The following is an 18,621-nucleotide window of genomic DNA, read 5'->3' as shown; positions in this document are numbered from 1 at the left end:
GTAAATAGTCATGAGCCTCGGCTATTGCTGTTGGGAATGATAGATGTAGTTAATTTGAAAAGCAATTGCTTTCTGTAATTGACTAGTTGTCTCTACCTACCTTTTACTTCTTGCTCGCTTTTCAAACGCAAAAACGCAAAAATATGTATTATCGAGAACCAAAACTATATTAAAAGAACATGAATTTTCAAAAGCTAACCCAATTCAATAGGGACTAGAGTCACTTTTTTTTTACTTACCACAAGCACCACCAGTGACTTTATCACTTTTAGCATCTGACAATTTGTGATAGCATCTAACTTGAGCAGGAATATCATCCATATCTTTCAATTTCAAAGTAGCGTCTTGTTGTTTTTGAACATCCAAAACACAAGAGTACTTAGTGGTTGAAGAATCACAGTTGGAAGCATCATCGTAAGCAATAAAATCAAATCCACACTGTGAAGTTTCCAATTCACTATCCTTATTGAAACATTGGGTCAAACTTGAGTCTTGGATTTCTCTAGTGAACAAATTATCTCTCTTGGATTCATCATGGTAACATGAGTTGTCGTAGTTGTACTTGTATTTACCAGTTTGTTTAATTTCATGAGTGTGGGTATTGACTTGGACAATTTCGCCATTCTTGTGCACAGTGTTTACAACATCGTAGTGAGTGGATGCATCTTTCTTACCGGCTTCTTTCAAGTAGTTCAAAACGACATCAGTTGGTGGTAAGATGGCGTATCCTTCAGCATCGTGCAAAAGGGTGAATGATTGGACTACAGTTGTAGCCAATGCTAAGCTGACCAAGTATTTGAATGAGACCATCGTGATTACTCTTGAAGGGTATATGTGAAGGAAAAGAAGATTATCAAAAAGACAAATAATACTTTTGACAGGGCAACAGGGTTATATTAATATGAAATGTTCAACAATAGAGAAAAGGCTTTAGGGAAAGTAATTTATTATTTGATGGAAAAGATAAATTTATTTTTTAATAATTTTAATTCTGACACAAAACTTGGCTATTTCTATTGTTTGTAACCGCCTGATTTTTATTTTCCAACCAATAAGAGCTACGTCGGGATGTATATAAATTAATGTTTTAAAGAGCAGAACAATACAACCTAACCAAAAGCGTATCATAATTGGGTTATGCATGTTGTATTAAACTGTTACATTTTCGTAAGCAGAGGGAAACAATGGACCTTCAAAAGGAAAGGAGTGTGAGAGTTACAACGTCGTCTCTCATCGCTAGTATAAGTAGACCTCTAGTCAATGAATGCAAAGAACTTAGACCTAGCTGGTGCTCTTTTCATTCTTTTCTTAGAGGGTAGTCCTTTAAGGGGGATACGAGCGCCCAATATTTTCTAGGCAACATCAAAAAAATGTTTTGTCTAGTTTTAAAGCGCATCGGATATTTTTACTATTTTTTTATTTTTTCAAGTGATGCGGATTGGCTGAAATTTTAAACCTATTGTTTTAGCACTTCTTTGTGCCGCTTTATTCTTTTTGATTGACATAATTTTTACGTTTGTACTCTCTTCCATAATGTTTTCTTGTTTTTTAAGCAAAGCATCGATTTGCCGCTTCAATTGGTTGCAATAAAACCGCCCGCTCGCCGACTCTACTGCAACTTCTCAGTATTGTGATCTTTTGAAGCTGCGTCAAATCGCACTTTGGCAGTTTGATAGCTACTCCACGTTACGGGTTGTAACTCAAACTATGGTTGTGTTTGTCCTATCGTAAAGTTTGATACGTCAAAATGTTGACTGATTTAGCAGGTAAACTGACACGATCGACAAAAGAATACCACGTTTACAAGTAGCGCTACAAACTGAATGAGCTAATCTAATCCTTTCGAAACAATGGATGCAAAACACCTTCAACTTTGTTGGTGATGTTCAAGTTGGCATCATAGTCAATAGAGAAAACAGACACAGATGAAGAGCATTTTCTATGCTCAACGACAGAATTCTCAGAAGGCAATGAACAATCACCATTGTGACAAATTTTAAGAGCTTCCCAACTACCCAGGCTTGATTCAAACACATCTTTATCTGCATTGTATTTCAAATCTGGACCACCAGCAGAATCACCGGTCAATCTGGTATAAACCCAGGCCGGGTCAGTACACGACTCATCTTCATGACCCACTTTAGGGAAATTGACATTCAAACCAACACCAAGTGGTAATGCTCTTGATTCATCACCTTGTCCCTCGAATAATTGATTAACGAATTCGGTAACTTTGTTTGCGTAGATGGTTGATGGTTCATTAGCGTCGTCTAAGTCCAATGAGTCCTTAAAGAATGAGTTGTTGGAGTTTGATCCACTGAATGCAACAGCTGGGTATCCTCTATAAACGGAGTTGTAAGTAGCACCAATTGTACCTGATAATGTAAACATACCTGGAGACATATTTGTGCCTTCATTTGGACCAGCAACAACTAAATCAATCGATGTGTCATTAAACTTTTCCTTCAAAACGTATTGCAAACCAAAAGCAATTGATGAAGCTGGAGTACCGTTGAAATACCAAATATGATCATCGTCTTCTTCATGGCCCCAAGCCTTTGAACCAGCAGGGGGATACTTGAACTCACCATCAGACTGCAAGGTAGAAGATGATGGGACATCAAATTTACCCCCATATCCAGATCTTTGTGAAACAGGAGCAACTAACCAAACTTCGTGACCAGCTTCTTTCAACTTGTAGTAGGTGGCTCTAATATTGGTTGCCGCCCAACCATCATCGTTACTCAAAAGAATGTTTTTAGCGATAACAGCAGTAGCAAGGATCAAAAGAATTGATTGAGTCAAAAATTGCATAATGTTGAGGTTGAGACAGAATTGGCTCTCCTGTGCTTTAAGTGTTGTAATCAATCCACTATTTATACCATTTCACATTGCTTCCGAATCACCATCTAGTGCTGAAAATTTTCACAAGTTCAAGTATTGGACGGATTTTGTCATTGTCATTGACCTGTTTCCCCGTACCTTTTATTGTTTTCAACCCAATTCGAGATCACAAAATTAAGTTTCGATTTCCAAAACTTTTGCTTTTCTGACAACGTGGGCCATCAAAGTACCCCTTACATTTATTGTTGTAAAGCTAACAACATAGTTCAATAGTTACTAATAGTGATTGAAAGGGGGGGGCTCTAAACAATGAAAAAGAGCAAGACAGTGCAATGCAACCAGAAATTTGAGTCAAACCCCCCATAAATTATTTTACTATTAAGTGCGACACAACCCACGTGTGATTATCACTACAATATTGCGTTAAGTCAACCTCACATAGTCCGTCATCTTGAGAAGTCGCTTTCAGCATTGACATACAACGGACGCTCCGCAATCACTTTCTTGATTGGTTGCAAAAACAGCTCAAAAGTATCCAATTGCAACAACTATTTACTAACGTCTCCATATTTATGATCCAAAAGTGTTGTCAAGAGTCTCAACCAAGTTGAGTGGGACCACGATTATACATGTGTTGATGGGCGAATAGCATAAGTCTTTCACAACGATATCAGGGCTCTCCCAAATGAAAGCCAATTCTCTCCTAGATTCTCATCACTTGAAAGAAGATCTTCCTCATTGAGGCAAGAATATTTTCTTCGCATGCCATCACTCCTTACAATCAAAAACCTCAACTGCCCAACTGCTTTCACTATCGATGAAGCTTTCTGACCTACCAGTGGAGTTACTTTTAAAGGTACTTCCAATAGAAGACAACTTAATGTGTTTTCCAGAACATATCATTTTCCATTGGTTGAATTTACTCCCACAAACTGAGCTGTTTAAAAGAGTGGCAAAGGCGGTGCATCATAGAGAAAACAATGAATTTGTAGGGGCATTTCTATTCGAGAAAAACTGTCGTAACCAAGCTGAGGTCGAGGAAAGAGAATCTCTTGTGAAGCTTCATAGTCGGTTCGAAGAGAAGCTTTATATCAACCCTGGATACTCAGTGGGAAGCCAATTTTATAAAAGTTCATTAACTTTGGCATCGAAGTGGTTAAGCAATTGGTTAACCTACTCCAAACCTTTATCCGAACTTTTTTGCGGATTTAGAGAGACAACCGGGAGAACGAGTGCCAATGTTTGTTGACACCAAACTTTTTATTTAAAGGTCCCTTTCTATTCTCGAGTTTGTACATTACACACCCATCCAATGTTAACTCTAAGCTCAATGACAAGAAAAAATACTGCTCATACGTGGTGGAAACTTTTTAGATGCGGATTGGCGGAAAAGACTTGAAGTCAACCTGGGCGCTTTCTCGGATCAGTAGTATTGAGTTGCGTGTGTCGGTTGAGGAACTTGAGCAAATGAAAAGCAAATACATGCAACATACGATATCAAGAACTAATTCATCCCCGATTAAAGTTCACGTATTTACATAAACTTTGGAGGCGACACGCATCTGAACGAGGCCACAAATCTCGATGAACTAAAAAATAAAGATTTTGCTTGTCTCTCGACAGAGTTGATACTGGATATATTTAACTTTCTGCAAGTAGCGTTGTTCTCATTGCACTATTTTGGTGCTGGCACCGCCGTATCTGGGCTTGATTCCATATTGAGCCAAATGATAAAACTTACACACTTGTATTTAAGCTTTGGTATGCTATACTTGTCCCAAACGTGTTGAATTTGAAGAAACAATCTTGTTTTATCTAAATGAAAGTCGCCGCTAGCTTTTTTAATTTAAGACAACACGTGTTTAAGTTAGGGCATTGGAATGCATTCGCTTTTCAGGATTTTACTGTCCTTACTTGCATAACAAACCAAGCAGGTACCACTCCAATCTGGCCCAAATATTTTGAGAGAAGATGACCTAGGTCCCACAACTTAAGATGCCTCTTAGTAAACAGTTGTACACTAAAAAAGTGGAAACTGATTCTGTAGGGATGATATTACAAAATCTAGGATTTGCCTACTCAAAGCGCAGTATATAATAATTTCATCTTTCATTGCCACCTTCTCTTTCTCTATTCTGTAAATCTAAACACTCAATGGATGCAAAAAGAAGTGATATTGCGCTACCAAATTTTGAGAAAGAGTCAAAACTCAAGAAATTTAATTCTTTAAATTTTCAGAAATCAGTCTCATCTCGGAAGAAGACTTCACGAAACCACGCACACACTCACACACTCACACACACACTCACACACCAGATCGCATACACCATCTAAAATGTCTTTGAACATCTTCGTTATTGGAAATGGTGGAAGAGAGCATGCGATTGTGTGGAGACTTTTGCAATCATCCAGTGTCAATCACATTTATGTAGCGCCAGGTAACGGAGGTACAACAACTCAGTCATCAAAGGTAACCAATGTTCCAATCAGTTCATCACCGAAGGATTTTCAAAAATTGCAAGATTTTGCTGTTGAAAAGAAGATCAATTTGGTCGTTCCTGGTCCTGAACAACCATTGGTAGATGGTATTTCTCAAGTATTCACATCTGTTGGTATTCCTGTTTTTGGTCCTAGTGCCAAAGCAGCCATAATGGAAGGTTCGAAAGCCGCTTCTAAAGAATTTATGGAAAGACATCAAATTCCAACCGCTAGATTCAAGAATTTCACAAACGTTGATGAAGCTAAAAAATATATTGAAGCAATTGATTACAAATTGGTCTTGAAAGCTGACGGGATTGCTGCTGGAAAGGGTGTTTTGATTCCAGAGACCAAAGAAGAAGCATTGAAGGGGTTAAATGAAATTATGGTGGATAAGAATTTTGGTGATGCTGGTAACGAAATTGTTATTGAAGAATACCTTGAAGGTGATGAGTTAAGTATTTTAACAATTACCGATGGCTACACTTTTTACAACTTACCAGCTGCTCAAGATCACAAAAGGATTGGTGATGGGGATAAAGGGTTAAACACTGGAGGTATGGGAGCTTATGCTCCAGCACCAATTGCCACAAAAGAAGTATTGACCAAGATAGATGAAGAAATCATCAAGCCTACAATCAACGGAATGAGAAAAGATGGTTTTCCAATGTGTGGTATCTTATTTACTGGTATCATGTTGACCCCATCGAAGCAACCAAAAGTTTTGGAGTACAATGTTAGATTTGGTGATCCAGAAACTCAGACTGTTTTGCCTTTGTTGAGTGATGATACTGATTTGGCTCAGGTGATGCTTGCAGCAGCTGAGCATAGATTAGATTCAGTGAAAATTGCCACTAAGCCATTGTTCTCCACCACTGTTGTCATGGCAGCTGGTGGATACCCAGAATCATACGGCAAAGGAGATGAAATAACAATCAAAGAACCGTTACCAAAGGACACATTTCTTTTCCACGCTGGTACCAGTGAGACCGATGGCAAGGTTGTAACAAGTGGAGGAAGAGTTATTGCCGCTACTGCATTAGGTGGTTCCTTAAGGGAGTCGGTTGATAGAGCTTACGTTGGTGTTGACCATGTCAGTTTCCACAAGAAATACAACAGAAAAGATATTGCTCATAGAGCATTTCGTGATGCTGATAAATTCAAGCAAAGTAGTGGTGTCACTTATGCTGAATCCGGTGTCTCTGTCGACAATGGTAACTTGTTAGTACAAAACATCAAAAACAAGGTCAAATCTACTGCAAGACCAGGTGCTGATTCCGATATCGGTGGTTTTGGTGGTTTGTTTGATTTGAAAGCAGCCGGTTACGATACCGCCAACACTTTGTTAGTTGCTGCCACTGATGGTGTTGGAACCAAATTGAGAATTGCTCAGATCATGAATATACACAACACCGTGGGTATCGATTTGGTAGCCATGAATGTGAATGATTTGGTTGTGCAAGGTGCCGAACCATTGATGTTTTTGGATTATTTTGCCACTGGTAAGTTGGATATCGAAGTAGCTGCTCAATTTGTGGAGGGTGTAGCAAATGGATGTATTCAAGCTGGATGTGCTTTGGTTGGCGGTGAAACTTCTGAAATGCCAGGAATGTATGATGAAGGACATTACGATACTAACGGTACTGCCGTTGGTGCTGTTGACAAACACAAGATATTGCCTAAAATTGCCGACATGAAGGCTGGTGATGTTCTCATTGGATTGAGGTCAAACGGTATCCACTCCAATGGGTTTTCATTGGTGCGTAAAATCATTGAAATTAGCGATTTTGATTATCAATCACCAGCACCATGGAGTAAATCTAAAACAATTGGTGAGGAGGTTCTCGTGCCTACAAAAATTTATGTCAAGCAATTGTTGCCTAGTATAAATGAAAGTTTGGTATTAGGGTTAGCCCATATTACTGGCGGTGGATTAGTCGAGAATATTCCACGTGCGTTACCTAAGCATTTACAAGCAAAAGTTGATATAAGTAAGTGGCAAGTTCCAGAAATTTTCAAATGGTTTGGCAAACAAGGACAAGTACCAGTTCACGATATGTTAAAGACATTCAATTTAGGTGTTGGTATGGTTTTGATTGTTGACAGGGCAAATGTCGATAAAGTTTTGGAAAGCTTGGAGAATGCTGGTGAGAAAGGTGCACTTGTGATTGGAGAGTTGGTTGAAAAGAAGGAAGGAGAAGAAGGATGTATTGTTGACAATGCTGAAGGATTGTATTAAAGTATAGTGAGGAATAAACATTGAAAAGCTAAGGATCTCGTGAATTTGTAGAGTCGACTTACAAACCCACAACTACAAAGCTGAGATGAGGTAATGCACTCGGTGCTGGTTTTTGATGTCACTTATTGATAATAAATGGAACCGCATTTGCCCTTTGGGAAAAAGAAGGTTTTACAGAAACCGTATATTTATTGCCTATTTATAATATTCAACAAGTCCTGAGACTACTTCCAAAACCACTACTACTGTAGATATCGCATTTCGCTTCTAACACAACACATATTGCAAAAGGCGAGTGCTGGTTTTTCGCGTGTTTACTCGAAAGAAATTGCGATATCCCTGTTGCACTAACTCGGTGAATTGTGTCTCATCAAGGTTCACGTCTTAGAGGTTGGTCAACTATTTTTTGCAGCAATTTGGTCACCAAAATCTAGATACTTATTTTAATGCAGACAAACAATACGAGGTCAACTTGTTGCTCCACGACGCTCATAGACTCATCATCACTGTAACGCCCTCTTGTTCTCCAACCCGCTCACTAAATCATAGTAATGAATCTTATAAAGCAACGCATACTTTTCTCTATACGAATCAGGAAACCCAATACACCCATCACGTGACTTTTCGTCATTTATCTAATATTTTCTTTTTTCAAACTGTGCATTAAATGTTCCAAAAAGCTAAGCGGCTAACAAATTCCTTCGTTCCATCCGGCGCGAGAGAAATGGAAAATGAAAAAATAAAAAAATTCAGGGTGCTACTGCTTGCCTTTGGTGCGGGTAGGTGTGGGACGACTCTCTTGATTCGGGTCAGCATCGCACGCAAGCCGATGTGAAGAGAATCAAGAACATTTTTTCAATCACAAAGCGAAAGTCTCTGCTTAGTAATCTATTTTTACTGAAGATATCAAGTGTCATTTTAAATAGGATCCCCATCGTTCAGTAGGTATAAAACATTCATTGTACTGCTCTCATCTCTACTTTGCGAGTTATCTCAACCCCCATTGGCTCAAGCTATTCATTATTGTCAAGGCTATTATCAAATCTTCGGAGCAATTGTATCCCCATTTTCATTCAAACGAAAAAAAAAAATAATTAAATAAAATAAAATTAAATTAAATATCTTTTATTAAATTTGCATATCCCACATCTTTGAGCAATAGAAAGAGTCAAAGAAGAAAGAGAGATATCACAGGAGACTGAGTTTATGGGCATTCAAGTATACTTGTACAGCTAACCACCCTTGTTACCCCTGATTCCTCAACAAAGCCCAAATCTGAACAAAATCTTTTCTCCACAGGCAGTCTCTTCGACTACATTTGCAACGCCGTTTTAGCAACCACAGTTTTGTCGGTGTTTTTTTTTCTTTTTTTTTTTTTTTTAATTTTCCAACCAGTATCAATATCCGTTGATTAGCCATATACATCACATACATCCATGGGATTGCTTTCCTTGGGTACTCCACTAGACTGGCACGAGTCAAAGAAACATAATGAACACGTTAGAGACAATGGTATCACTCAGTTGATAAACATATTTCGTCAACACTACAACAGAGACAATGATCGATTTTTTTGGGGGGACGAGGTTGAGTACATGTTGGTTGATTTAGATGAGCAACTGAAGACGGCAAAGTTGGCCATTGACAAAGACTTTGTTTTGGACGACTTGAATGATGAGACCAAATCACTTCCGAAGGCTCAAGAGAATAATGTTTTGTTTCATCCTGAGTATGGTAGATACATGATAGAGGCTACTCCAGCAAAGCCATACGATGGAACTAGACTTGAGGATTATGTCTATGTTGAGGATAATATGATCAAACGAAGGGAGTTGAGTACTGACGAACTTCCCAAACATATCAAGCCATTGACAATCACTGCATTTCCAAGAATGGGATGTGGAACGTTTACTTCACCACCCGCCAAACCCATTGGACCTGCATCACAATCATTGTTTTTACCCGATGAGATTATCAATCGGCATGCTCGATTCCCCACGTTAACAGCCAATATTCGTAAAAGAAAAGGTCACAAGGTTGCCATGAATTTACCCATGTACCCAGATAAACGTACAAAATTACTAGATGATTCGATACCAACCAATCGTCAACTATTCAAGAGCGATAAAGAGCCCCACATTGGTGCTTCCAAGCCGGGGCATGTATATATGGATTCAATGGGATTTGGCATGGGCTCCAGTTGCTTACAAATTACCATGCAGTGTGAGAACATCGACCAGGCGAGATACTTGTATGACGCTTTAGTACCAGTGGCACCAATATTGTTGAGTTTGACTGGTGCAGCACCTATATTCAAAGGCTACTTGGTTGATCAGGATGTGAGGTGGAATGTCATTTGTGGCGCTGTTGATGATCGTACATTTGTGGAAAAGTCAGAAGAGCCGTATCCAAACTATCACCTATTCGGTGGATTGGACATTGATGAAAAGGAAAACTTACAGGTGAACAATCACAGCGTGAATGCTTATGGGGATTTGCAGGATCTTTACACAAAAGATGGCAAGCCTATTCAAAGGGTTCCTAAATCGCGATACGGCTCAGTTGACAACTATCTCGGGGATCACAACTATGATACAAGCTATTTTAAGGATGCTTTCAACGATTTGAATGCGCCAATAAACTCCAAAATCTACAAACGTTTGATAAATGACAAACTGGGACAATTTGACAAGTATTTGGCCAACCATTTTGCCCATTTGTTTATCAGAGATCCATTGGTTATATTTAGTGAGAGAATCAATCAGGATAACAAATTGAGTAATGATCATTTTGAGAATTTGCAAAGTACTAATTGGCAAACACTACGCTTCAAACCACCAGCATTATACGAAAGTGATACCAATGGCAAAATCGATTTTAGTGACAAGCCAGGATGGAGGGTTGAGTTCAGACCAATGGAGGTTCAAGTCACTGATTTCGAAAACGCGGCATTTTCATCCTTCATTACGTTACTATCACGAGCTATTTTGAAATTCAGACCAAACTTCTACATCCCCATTCTGAAGGTGGAATTGAATATGACATTAGCTCACAGGGTTGATTCTGTATTGAATGATAAATTTTGGTTCAAGTCAATGGATTCTTGGAATTTGGACTATCATGATTTTACGGGATATGACTTTACTTGGTTTGATAGGTTTTTGATGGAAGGAAACGACGTTTTGGAAGATGGCCCTGTATATCTCAAGGGATATGCTTCGAGTGCAAGTCTTGCTGGTATGAATGGAAGGACTAATGGGAATGGAGTTGCTAACCATACCCAAATGAATGGATCTATAGCAAAGAACAAGAAGGGATGCGAGGGCAAGACAGTTGAAGATGTAAATGATGTCGATGATTTTGGCATGGATCAACGATACACCATCAACGAGATCATCAACGGAGATGGTAAATTCCCCGGCTTGATAAGCTTAATCATCAAGTTAATTGCAACTGAGTTGGTCCCGGAATCGTGTCAGCATTGTCCCAACACCAAATGTGCTCAAACGTTGATCAGATTGAAATTTTACCTTTTGTTGGTTTCAAAACGAGCTAGCGGTGAAATACCGACTGCCGCACATTGGATGAGACATAAAGTGTTGAATAATCCAAACTATGAACAAGACTCCAAAGTCTCAGAGGCGATCAATTACGAGCTAATGGAGGATATCGATAAATTGACACAATTGAGTGATAAAGAGTTAGTGACTGAATTTTTTGGTGATGTGATTAGCGATTATTTGTTGAATCACAAGGCTCCACTGAGATGATCGATGATGTAAATTGAGGTTAGAGACGGTAATTGTGGATGTCTGTGCAATTTGTGGACGTAATTGTCCGTTTACGTGTCCAATCGTGAAATCAGTGCCTGACTTTAGAGATACTGCAGGCTATAACGTGGTTGCCATTATGGCACCACTTTGTATGAATGGGGATCACAGTAGACTTTTGTAGCTAATCTCAATTATCTCTATTTCTCGTCTTTTATTTTTTTGTGAAATTTGTGTTGGTGGCTTTAATAGTGTGGATAATTGAAACACGACTTTATGATAATTACGTAATAAACCAGTTCACGTGAAATCCATAGCCTATTTAGCTCGACCTTACTTTGAGTACCATTGGATTCACTCGGAAGTAGTACAAATGGTACACCTCTACACCTATCTATGCCTAGCATCAACATCTAACCTCAGATGGTGCTTATTAAGCGTGTTTTTGGATCATTGTTCGAAATTTCATGTTTGTGTGTGTGTGAATCCACGTCACGCCTCTTTCTCCTTCTCTCTCGAATTGTTTAAAAGTTTTTTTTTTTTTTTTTTTTTTTTTTCCTGTTCTCATTTTCCTGCGATTTGTTTGTTGTTTGTTGTTTGTTGTCGTATTCACGTTGAATCATACCCCCCTCCCTTCCTTCCGTTGACCTCATACTAGACCTTCGCTACTACAAATATTTTTACAGGATGGGATTTCTTGATAACTTTAAAGCTTTTGTTCACTCCATTACCACCAACGATCATTATGCATCCTATGATTCACCTTACAGGACGCAAAACAATGACAATGATGATTTCACTGGATCCTCAGCTGGTGGTGCACACCCTAATGGTTCAACAATGAACCTTAATGCAGATTTAAACGCATCAAGGCTGTCATTGAATGATTCTACAGCAGGTGGCTTCTATAGACCAGGATTACGATCTTCGCAAAGTCAGTTGGGTCAAGACGTTCAACTTCAAAATTTTGATGCCAATGGATTACCCCCCTTGCCATCGATAGACTCATTGTGGGATCGTATTGAACATTGGATTGACGAGGAATACCCAGAGTTGGATGACAATCTTAATGATGGTGTTACTTCAGCTGATTTGAATGAGTTTTTGCAAGATCTAAAGTGTGGTTCAAAAAGCCTACCTGAAGATTTTAGACAATTTTATAAAAGGCATGATGGTCAGTTGAGAGGTGGTAAACCGACTGGATTAATCATGGGATTGGTGTTGTTGGATTTAGAAAGTATTGTCGAGGAGAATATTTTATGGAATAAAGTTGCCGAGAGATTAGAAAGACAACAATATATGGCTCAACATCAACAGAAACAAAATGAATTAAAAGAGGGAAGTCTGCAGCAGCAGCAGCACTACCAGAAACAAGCTGCTACATTTATCACAAACCAAAGATCTATTCCACCTAATGCAATCCAGCCTTTTTATTATAACAAAGGATGGGTAATATTGCTTAAAGACAACATTGGAAACCAAGTTGCTATGGATTTGAATCCGGGACCAAATGGTACTTGGGGACAAATTATATTGTTTGGTCGTGATTTCGATACAAAATTGGTCATTGCTCACAGTTTACAAGAGTTTATATTTGAATTTACTACTGATCTAGAATCTGGTAATTTTTTAATTGATTCGAGTGAGTACCAAGAAGAATTGGGGTTCTTGTCGTCTGACAGAGATGGCGATTTCATGATTGGAGATGAAGATGAGAATCAAGGTGAATTGAGTTTTTATGACAGAGATGGCAAAGAATTTGGTAAAAACGCAACGAGAAGTAGGCCAAGCTATATTGAGGTGTTGAAGAGAAGAGCCTTGAAGAAATATGGATTGACTGAAAACTTTCAGACTGCTTATCAGCCTCCAAAACCAGTTAAAAAAGCCCATGAGTCAGGTAGAAGTAGTCCATATTTGAATCAATCAAGAAGTGGATCAAATGTAAACTTGAAGACACCGTATTCGAAGAACAACTCATCAACCAGTTTGAGTGCCAGTCAAGGAAAGAATAAACCAGTCGTTTCCAGTCCTTTGGTCAACCTTGATAACAACTCAAGTTCATTCATTATACCAAAGGAAACTATTATTGATGGCAAACTGAAACCAGAGTCGTCAAAGGTTGAGCCCACTGTGTCCAAGGAAGAGTTAAAGGAAGAAAAGCCTCTTGAAAATGATTTTCAAGAATTGCGGATCGAAGAAAATGAAAATACGAAAGACGTCACCGGATCGAGATCGGCCACATCTGTATCAGTATTAGAGGAGCCAGAACCTGTACTGAATAACAACAAAGAGTCGCAAGTCGCGGAGGAAAAAGACACGTCTGACAAAGTAGAAAAGGAGTCAACAAAGGCTGACCTTGTGGATGTTGATGAAAATGTTGATAAGTTTGGTGAAGATGACGATGATGATGCTGGTGAAAAAGAAAAGGAAGAGCTGGATGATGTCGAGGCTGAAGACGACGCAAAACCTGACACAGATGGTGAAGCTAAGCCATTGACAAAGTCGCAAAAAAAGAGACAAAAGAAGAAGGGTAAGAAATAGACCAATAAAGTGAATGATTTAGATTATATAGTCTTGTTCTGTAAATGGTGACTCCATTTGCGAAATAGAAACACGTTTGTTTATTGCTATTTAGTATACCTCATGTACTCTCTTTGTAAGGTGCATTCATATGTGTAGACACAAAATTTCACCTTTTGAACTTCACTATAGGAAAACAAACTTTTAACGAGTCCCTCCACAAAAATTTCCTAGTTATGAATTCATTAGGGTATTGGGATAATATAAGTTTTGGAATTAACAACTCTACCAATAACACAGAGGGTACTGCTGATCTGTTTAGCCGACTAGATAATTCACATGATACACAACATCATCAGAGTAATGAAGTTTTAGAAACGCAAATGTCTGAATCACACCACGACTCCACTAATCTAGGTATGCATCAGCATGAGGTGCAAGTACAACCACCATTTACACCCGAAGAGATACGTGATTCGATAAGGTCTAGCTCCCTAGCCAATGATCAATCAAGCAGAATTCACCATGCTTTTATGCAACTGATTGACGAGGATGACGAGGATGAAGATGAACGACTCGAAGGTTCATTCAATAGAATCGCTCAAAGCGGTGTCCAGTCTGGCAATGATCCTATTATGACTGAAGGAGTGGCAGATGTTGGTGATCAACTGATTGACCATGATATGATTGGTCATCGTACAACGTCGAGTCATCACAATTATGAAGCTGTTGATGATCGACACACGCTGCAAATGGATGACTCGTCAACTCAACCAAGTTTAGAGCAGATCCAACGAGTGTACTACATGAAGGGTTTACAAGAAGTTGAAGATTTACAATTGGTTGATTTATCACCATTGGCAACTTGGAAATTGTCATCCTATAAACAAGGATTCGGTTTGGCACAGTTGCGAGAAGATAATCCTGAAACGTACTGGCAAAGTGATGGAAGTAATGGTGGTAATAATACCAACCCTAATAGTTCAGCATTGATGAATAATCACTTAGCCAATCCACATTCCATAACTATCCATTTTATCAAGAAAGTTGCGCTAGAGCGAATATCAATATTCACCAATTACTCACTTGATGAAAGCTATACACCTAGTAAGATTAGAATCATGGCTGGTAGCAGTGAAGGGTGGGACTTGATCAAAGTTTGCACAGTCAATTTCAACCAACCTATTGGGTGGTCTCATATAATATTCAATGGCATCAGAAATGATGGGGTATTGAAGTGCTTCATGGTGAAGATATTCATATTGGCGAATCATCAAGAAGGTAAAGATAGCCATATTAGAGCTATAAGGTGCTACGGTAAAAAAAATGTACCGCAAAAGATTCAGCCCATGCAGGTGGATTCTAAACCGGTGGAGCATCTTGGTCATTCTGATCTATTGAAGGATTTGAGTTTAGCTAGTGGATCTAGTAGCATGTCTGGTGTACTGCTGAGCTCTAGAGTGGAGTTGGAGTCCAAAGATGGTCTCGATTTGCAAGAGGAAGGCGGAGAAAATCAAGAGGACATCATACCCGACAGTCCTGATACTGAAACTGCTAAAATTCTACAAAATGTTAACACAGTATTGGGTAACAATACCGGTTTTCAAAGCATCGAACTTAAAAGTGTTTCATCAATTAGATAGCGTGATTATATACATCTCCTTTAGTACCTGTTAGACGTCAATTTTCAATGAAAAGTCAACGATACCCGTACCTTGGTGAATTGATGACGTAGAGTAAATATCAATATCGTTTGAAAGGTAACTGCTCAAATTGTTCAATGTCAACCCGCCTGAACATTCCAACAAGAATGCCTTGTTACCTCCTTTATAATGCTCTTTCAAATTTTGCGCCACTTTTCTCAATTCATCTCCTTTGAAATTATCCAACATGATAACATCAGCACCAGCATCTATAGCCTCTTTTGCATCTTTTTCTGAACTTACTTCAACTTCGACTTTGACAGCAAACCCACAAACCAGTCTTGCTTTCGCTACTGCATCGGTGATACTTCCAGTTGATGCAATATGGTTATCTTTCAACATAACCATTGAACTCAAGTCATACCTGTGTGTATCTACACCACCAACTAGCATGGCATACTTTTCAACTAATCGTAATCCGGGTGTAGTCTTTCTTGTCCCAGCAATTAACCCAGTATATCCATTCTCGTCGGCCAACTTCTTGGTAATGTAAGACTGAGTAGCTACACCTGAAGCCCTAGCCAACAAATTCAATGCAGTTCTTTCGGCCAACAAAATATTTTTAGCAGCACCAGAAACAGTGGCCACGACAATCTTGCCGCCATTCTGTTCCAATTCCTCAGCCGTAACATACGTCTTTTCTTCACGATGCCATTTGACTTTTAAATCGCATTGTTTAAAGACTTCAGCAGCGAAAGGCACACCGCATATCAATCCTTCTTGTTTCATGTATAATGATGCTGTTTCTGGTTTGGCGCCAACGACAAATCCACCAAAATCGAACGAAGGCACATCCTCGGTTAAAAAGTCTGTGATTTGTTGTTTCCATTTCCCATTTTTGGGTAAAAGATTGGCGTATTCAGATGACATTTTTGAGTGTTGGGAACTGCTTGTTAGAATGGAGTAGATCTGGGGGAAAAAGAATCGGATGTTTGGTGAAGAGAAAAATGAAAGAAATGAGTGTCTGTCTCATTCATGGCACGACTAATTCCCGAGGCATAAAAAGTTTCACACACACAGAACCTTTCGAGATACCTCAATTCGCTTTACGCATACATTATGACATGAGCGGGAGTAAAAATGACAAGAAGATCCAGTCAATATTAGCAATCCCCTTCAAAAGAAACACATGTCGCGTCTGTGGCATGGCATATAGCTTACAAGTACGCGCCGATGTGGAAGTGCACAAGAGGTATCATACACAATTTACAAGCGGAATAACTTGGCCGACATCACTCAATTCCAAGCCACTAAACTCATTTGTCGTAGTGCGTAGAGAAAAGTCAAGCGCGTTGGGGAAATTGAAACGCACCATCACCTCCAAGCGTTTCAAAGTCCACATTCAAACAATTGATAAACGCAACAAAAGACAAGTGGAGAAAGTAGAGCAGATATTGGAAATGGTCAATAGAGAGCTAAATGCTAGTTACGATTCCAAAGAATGGAAGTCGAGCGAACACGAATCTAGTAAAGCGTTTGTCGTTCTAGTTGGAGGTAAAGCAGTTGGTCTATGTACGACGGATTCTATAAATGAAGCCAATTGGATGATGCACAAAACTCAAACAATCGTTCCTCATCAAATTGTGAAGAACATTCGTATAGGTGTTTCTCGAATTTGGATTTCTGCTGATTGGAGGCAACACGGGTTGGGCAAAGAATTGTTGAATTGTGTAATGGCAAACTCCATTTATGGTCAAGTATTGCGCAAAAATCAAATAGCCTTTAGTCAGCCAAGTTATAGTGGTGGACTCTTAGCCAAGTCATTTAATGGTGTAGTTCATAAAAGCGGTGAAGTGTTGATACCAGTTTATCTCGAGAAATGATAGCCTTACTCAAGCTTAAACATTGCTTGGCCACCAGCAGCATTAACCACATTCTCAACATATTCATAGATAATACCAGTCATTCCGCCACTAACCAAGACTTTGACAAATCTAGGAAGTGCACCTTTAAATAAAGCCAATGGTCCTTGCTTCATAAACAACTTGTAAGCTGTGCTCAAAGAGTCTCTGTAAATTGCTTTCCCATTTTTCAGCTGCATATGGGTCTTGACAACATCCAATGGCTGAGTGACGGCAATAACGGCAAACGATGATATGGTGTGTAATCCAAGCAGTTGCACGAGAGTATGATTATGTCCAAACCATGCGTTTTCAGTTTGGTGGGGGTTGATCAATTGTCGCATGGCATTATACGAGGAAAACCAAACCCATGAAAGTGCAATTTGTCGCGTGTAGGTGATGAAGGTACCAGCAGTAAAAGCTCTTATCCCTTTCAATTTGTACATTTCCTTAACGGTACCGAATAAAGTCAAAGACGGGTGCTTATTGTAGTGGACTTTCAAACTTTCCATGTTTTGTACACCTTTAGGAATTGGAGTCAGAAAACGACCTTTATGCTTCTTGGTATCCAATATTTCAGCAGAATAGTACGAATTGGGTGACACATATTGACGTGCAAAAATGGACTTAGCTGTTGGTGCGTGAGGACTATGTTGTTGATGATGGTGTGAGTGATGGCCTACTTTAGTTCCCGTGATGTCATAGCCAATATCCTTTGTTCTAGTCAATTCATTCTTTAATGATTGATTCTGTATCATTGTAATTTTAATGTTTTCGAACGGTATCAAAAAAGCGGTTTCAATTGTTGCACTCATTATACCAGCAATAACAATACGTGGTGCCGTTGTCTTGTTTGTTTCACCATGGTGGGAATCAATGGACATAAATTTGGATGCCCAATTGTACGAAACTAACCTAACCCCATTCTTGACAACTGCTCCCAACACTAATGCACTTCCACCTTTATACATTTGGCCCAATGTAGCTGGGTAATTTCCAGGAATATTCCATTTCTTCATGTATGCGTCATTATTGATTTGTTGTTGAGTTTTTATAAAATCAAATGGGTAGGTAACTGTAGCAGTAAATGCAGCGGCAGTGCAACCAGAGACCAATGCAGTGAGCAAATTGTCGCCTTGTTGGGCATTGTCAGCCCTTGGAATAGCCGGACTAGGCGCTTTTGTCGTCGTCGTCGTCTTGGACATTGTAATTGGTGAACTTGACTA

The 18,621-nt window shown here is 39.1% G+C and overlaps 10 protein-coding genes across 10 annotated transcripts; 6 read left to right on the top strand and 4 right to left on the bottom strand. All coding sequences in view use genetic code 12, as the record gives it.

Annotated features, from left to right (window-relative positions):
* Positions 1-231: 231 nt before the first annotated feature.
* COI1 (Coi1p) lies at positions 232-810 on the bottom strand (the record flags this gene model as incomplete). Its single annotated transcript, XM_036809762.1, has 1 exon — positions 232-810. One exon carries the CDS (start codon positions 808-810, stop codon positions 232-234), a length of 579 nt encoding a protein of 192 aa, XP_036666367.1.
* Positions 811-1,833: 1,023 nt separating this feature from the next.
* CPAR2_208420 (uncharacterized protein) lies at positions 1,834-2,814 on the bottom strand (the record flags this gene model as incomplete). The annotated part of the gene is made up of 1 exon (XM_036809761.1): positions 1,834-2,814. One exon carries the CDS (start codon positions 2,812-2,814, stop codon positions 1,834-1,836), a length of 981 nt encoding a protein of 326 aa, XP_036666366.1.
* Positions 2,815-3,661: 847 nt separating this feature from the next.
* Positions 3,662-4,093, top strand: CPAR2_208410 (uncharacterized protein; the record flags this gene model as incomplete). The annotated part of the gene is made up of 1 exon (XM_036809760.1): positions 3,662-4,093. One exon carries the CDS (start codon positions 3,662-3,664, stop codon positions 4,091-4,093), a length of 432 nt encoding a protein of 143 aa, XP_036666365.1.
* Positions 4,094-5,179: 1,086 nt separating this feature from the next.
* ADE5,7 (bifunctional aminoimidazole ribotide synthase/glycinamide ribotide synthase) lies at positions 5,180-7,561 on the top strand (the record flags this gene model as incomplete). The annotated part of the gene is made up of 1 exon (XM_036809759.1): positions 5,180-7,561. The coding sequence occupies one exon, from the start codon at positions 5,180-5,182 to the stop codon at positions 7,559-7,561; it is 2,382 nt and encodes a 793-aa protein (XP_036666364.1).
* Positions 7,562-8,997: 1,436 nt separating this feature from the next.
* GCS1 (glutamate--cysteine ligase) lies at positions 8,998-11,331 on the top strand (the record flags this gene model as incomplete). The annotated part of the gene is made up of 1 exon (XM_036809758.1): positions 8,998-11,331. The coding sequence occupies one exon, from the start codon at positions 8,998-9,000 to the stop codon at positions 11,329-11,331; it is 2,334 nt and encodes a 777-aa protein (XP_036666363.1).
* A 687-nt stretch (positions 11,332-12,018) lies between these two features.
* On the top strand, positions 12,019-13,872 carry SMI1 (Smi1p; the record flags this gene model as incomplete). The annotated part of the gene is made up of 1 exon (XM_036809757.1): positions 12,019-13,872. One exon carries the CDS (start codon positions 12,019-12,021, stop codon positions 13,870-13,872), a length of 1,854 nt encoding a protein of 617 aa, XP_036666362.1.
* Positions 13,873-14,087: 215 nt separating this feature from the next.
* Positions 14,088-15,494, top strand: CPAR2_208370 (anaphase promoting complex subunit; the record flags this gene model as incomplete). The annotated part of the gene is made up of 1 exon (XM_036809755.1): positions 14,088-15,494. The coding sequence occupies one exon, from the start codon at positions 14,088-14,090 to the stop codon at positions 15,492-15,494; it is 1,407 nt and encodes a 468-aa protein (XP_036666361.1).
* A 30-nt stretch (positions 15,495-15,524) lies between these two features.
* Positions 15,525-16,424, bottom strand: CPAR2_208360 (nicotinate-nucleotide diphosphorylase (carboxylating); the record flags this gene model as incomplete). Its single annotated transcript, XM_036809754.1, has 1 exon — positions 15,525-16,424. The coding sequence occupies one exon, from the start codon at positions 16,422-16,424 to the stop codon at positions 15,525-15,527; it is 900 nt and encodes a 299-aa protein (XP_036666360.1).
* A 194-nt stretch (positions 16,425-16,618) lies between these two features.
* Positions 16,619-17,377, top strand: CPAR2_208350 (uncharacterized protein; the record flags this gene model as incomplete). Its single annotated transcript, XM_036809753.1, has 1 exon — positions 16,619-17,377. One exon carries the CDS (start codon positions 16,619-16,621, stop codon positions 17,375-17,377), a length of 759 nt encoding a protein of 252 aa, XP_036666359.1.
* A 5-nt stretch (positions 17,378-17,382) lies between these two features.
* CPAR2_208340 (uncharacterized protein) lies at positions 17,383-18,600 on the bottom strand (the record flags this gene model as incomplete). Its single annotated transcript, XM_036809752.1, has 1 exon — positions 17,383-18,600. One exon carries the CDS (start codon positions 18,598-18,600, stop codon positions 17,383-17,385), a length of 1,218 nt encoding a protein of 405 aa, XP_036666358.1.
* Positions 18,601-18,621: the final 21 nt, after the last annotated feature.

The sequence above is a fragment of the Candida parapsilosis genome, contig 005809, assembly GCF_000182765.1.
Source record: "Candida parapsilosis strain CDC317 annotated contig 005809".
NCBI lineage: Eukaryota > Fungi > Ascomycota > Pichiomycetes > Serinales > Debaryomycetaceae > Lodderomyces > Lodderomyces parapsilosis.
The sequence above is the reverse complement of the archived record's forward strand: the minus strand, read 5'-3'. Positions and strand labels throughout refer to the sequence as shown.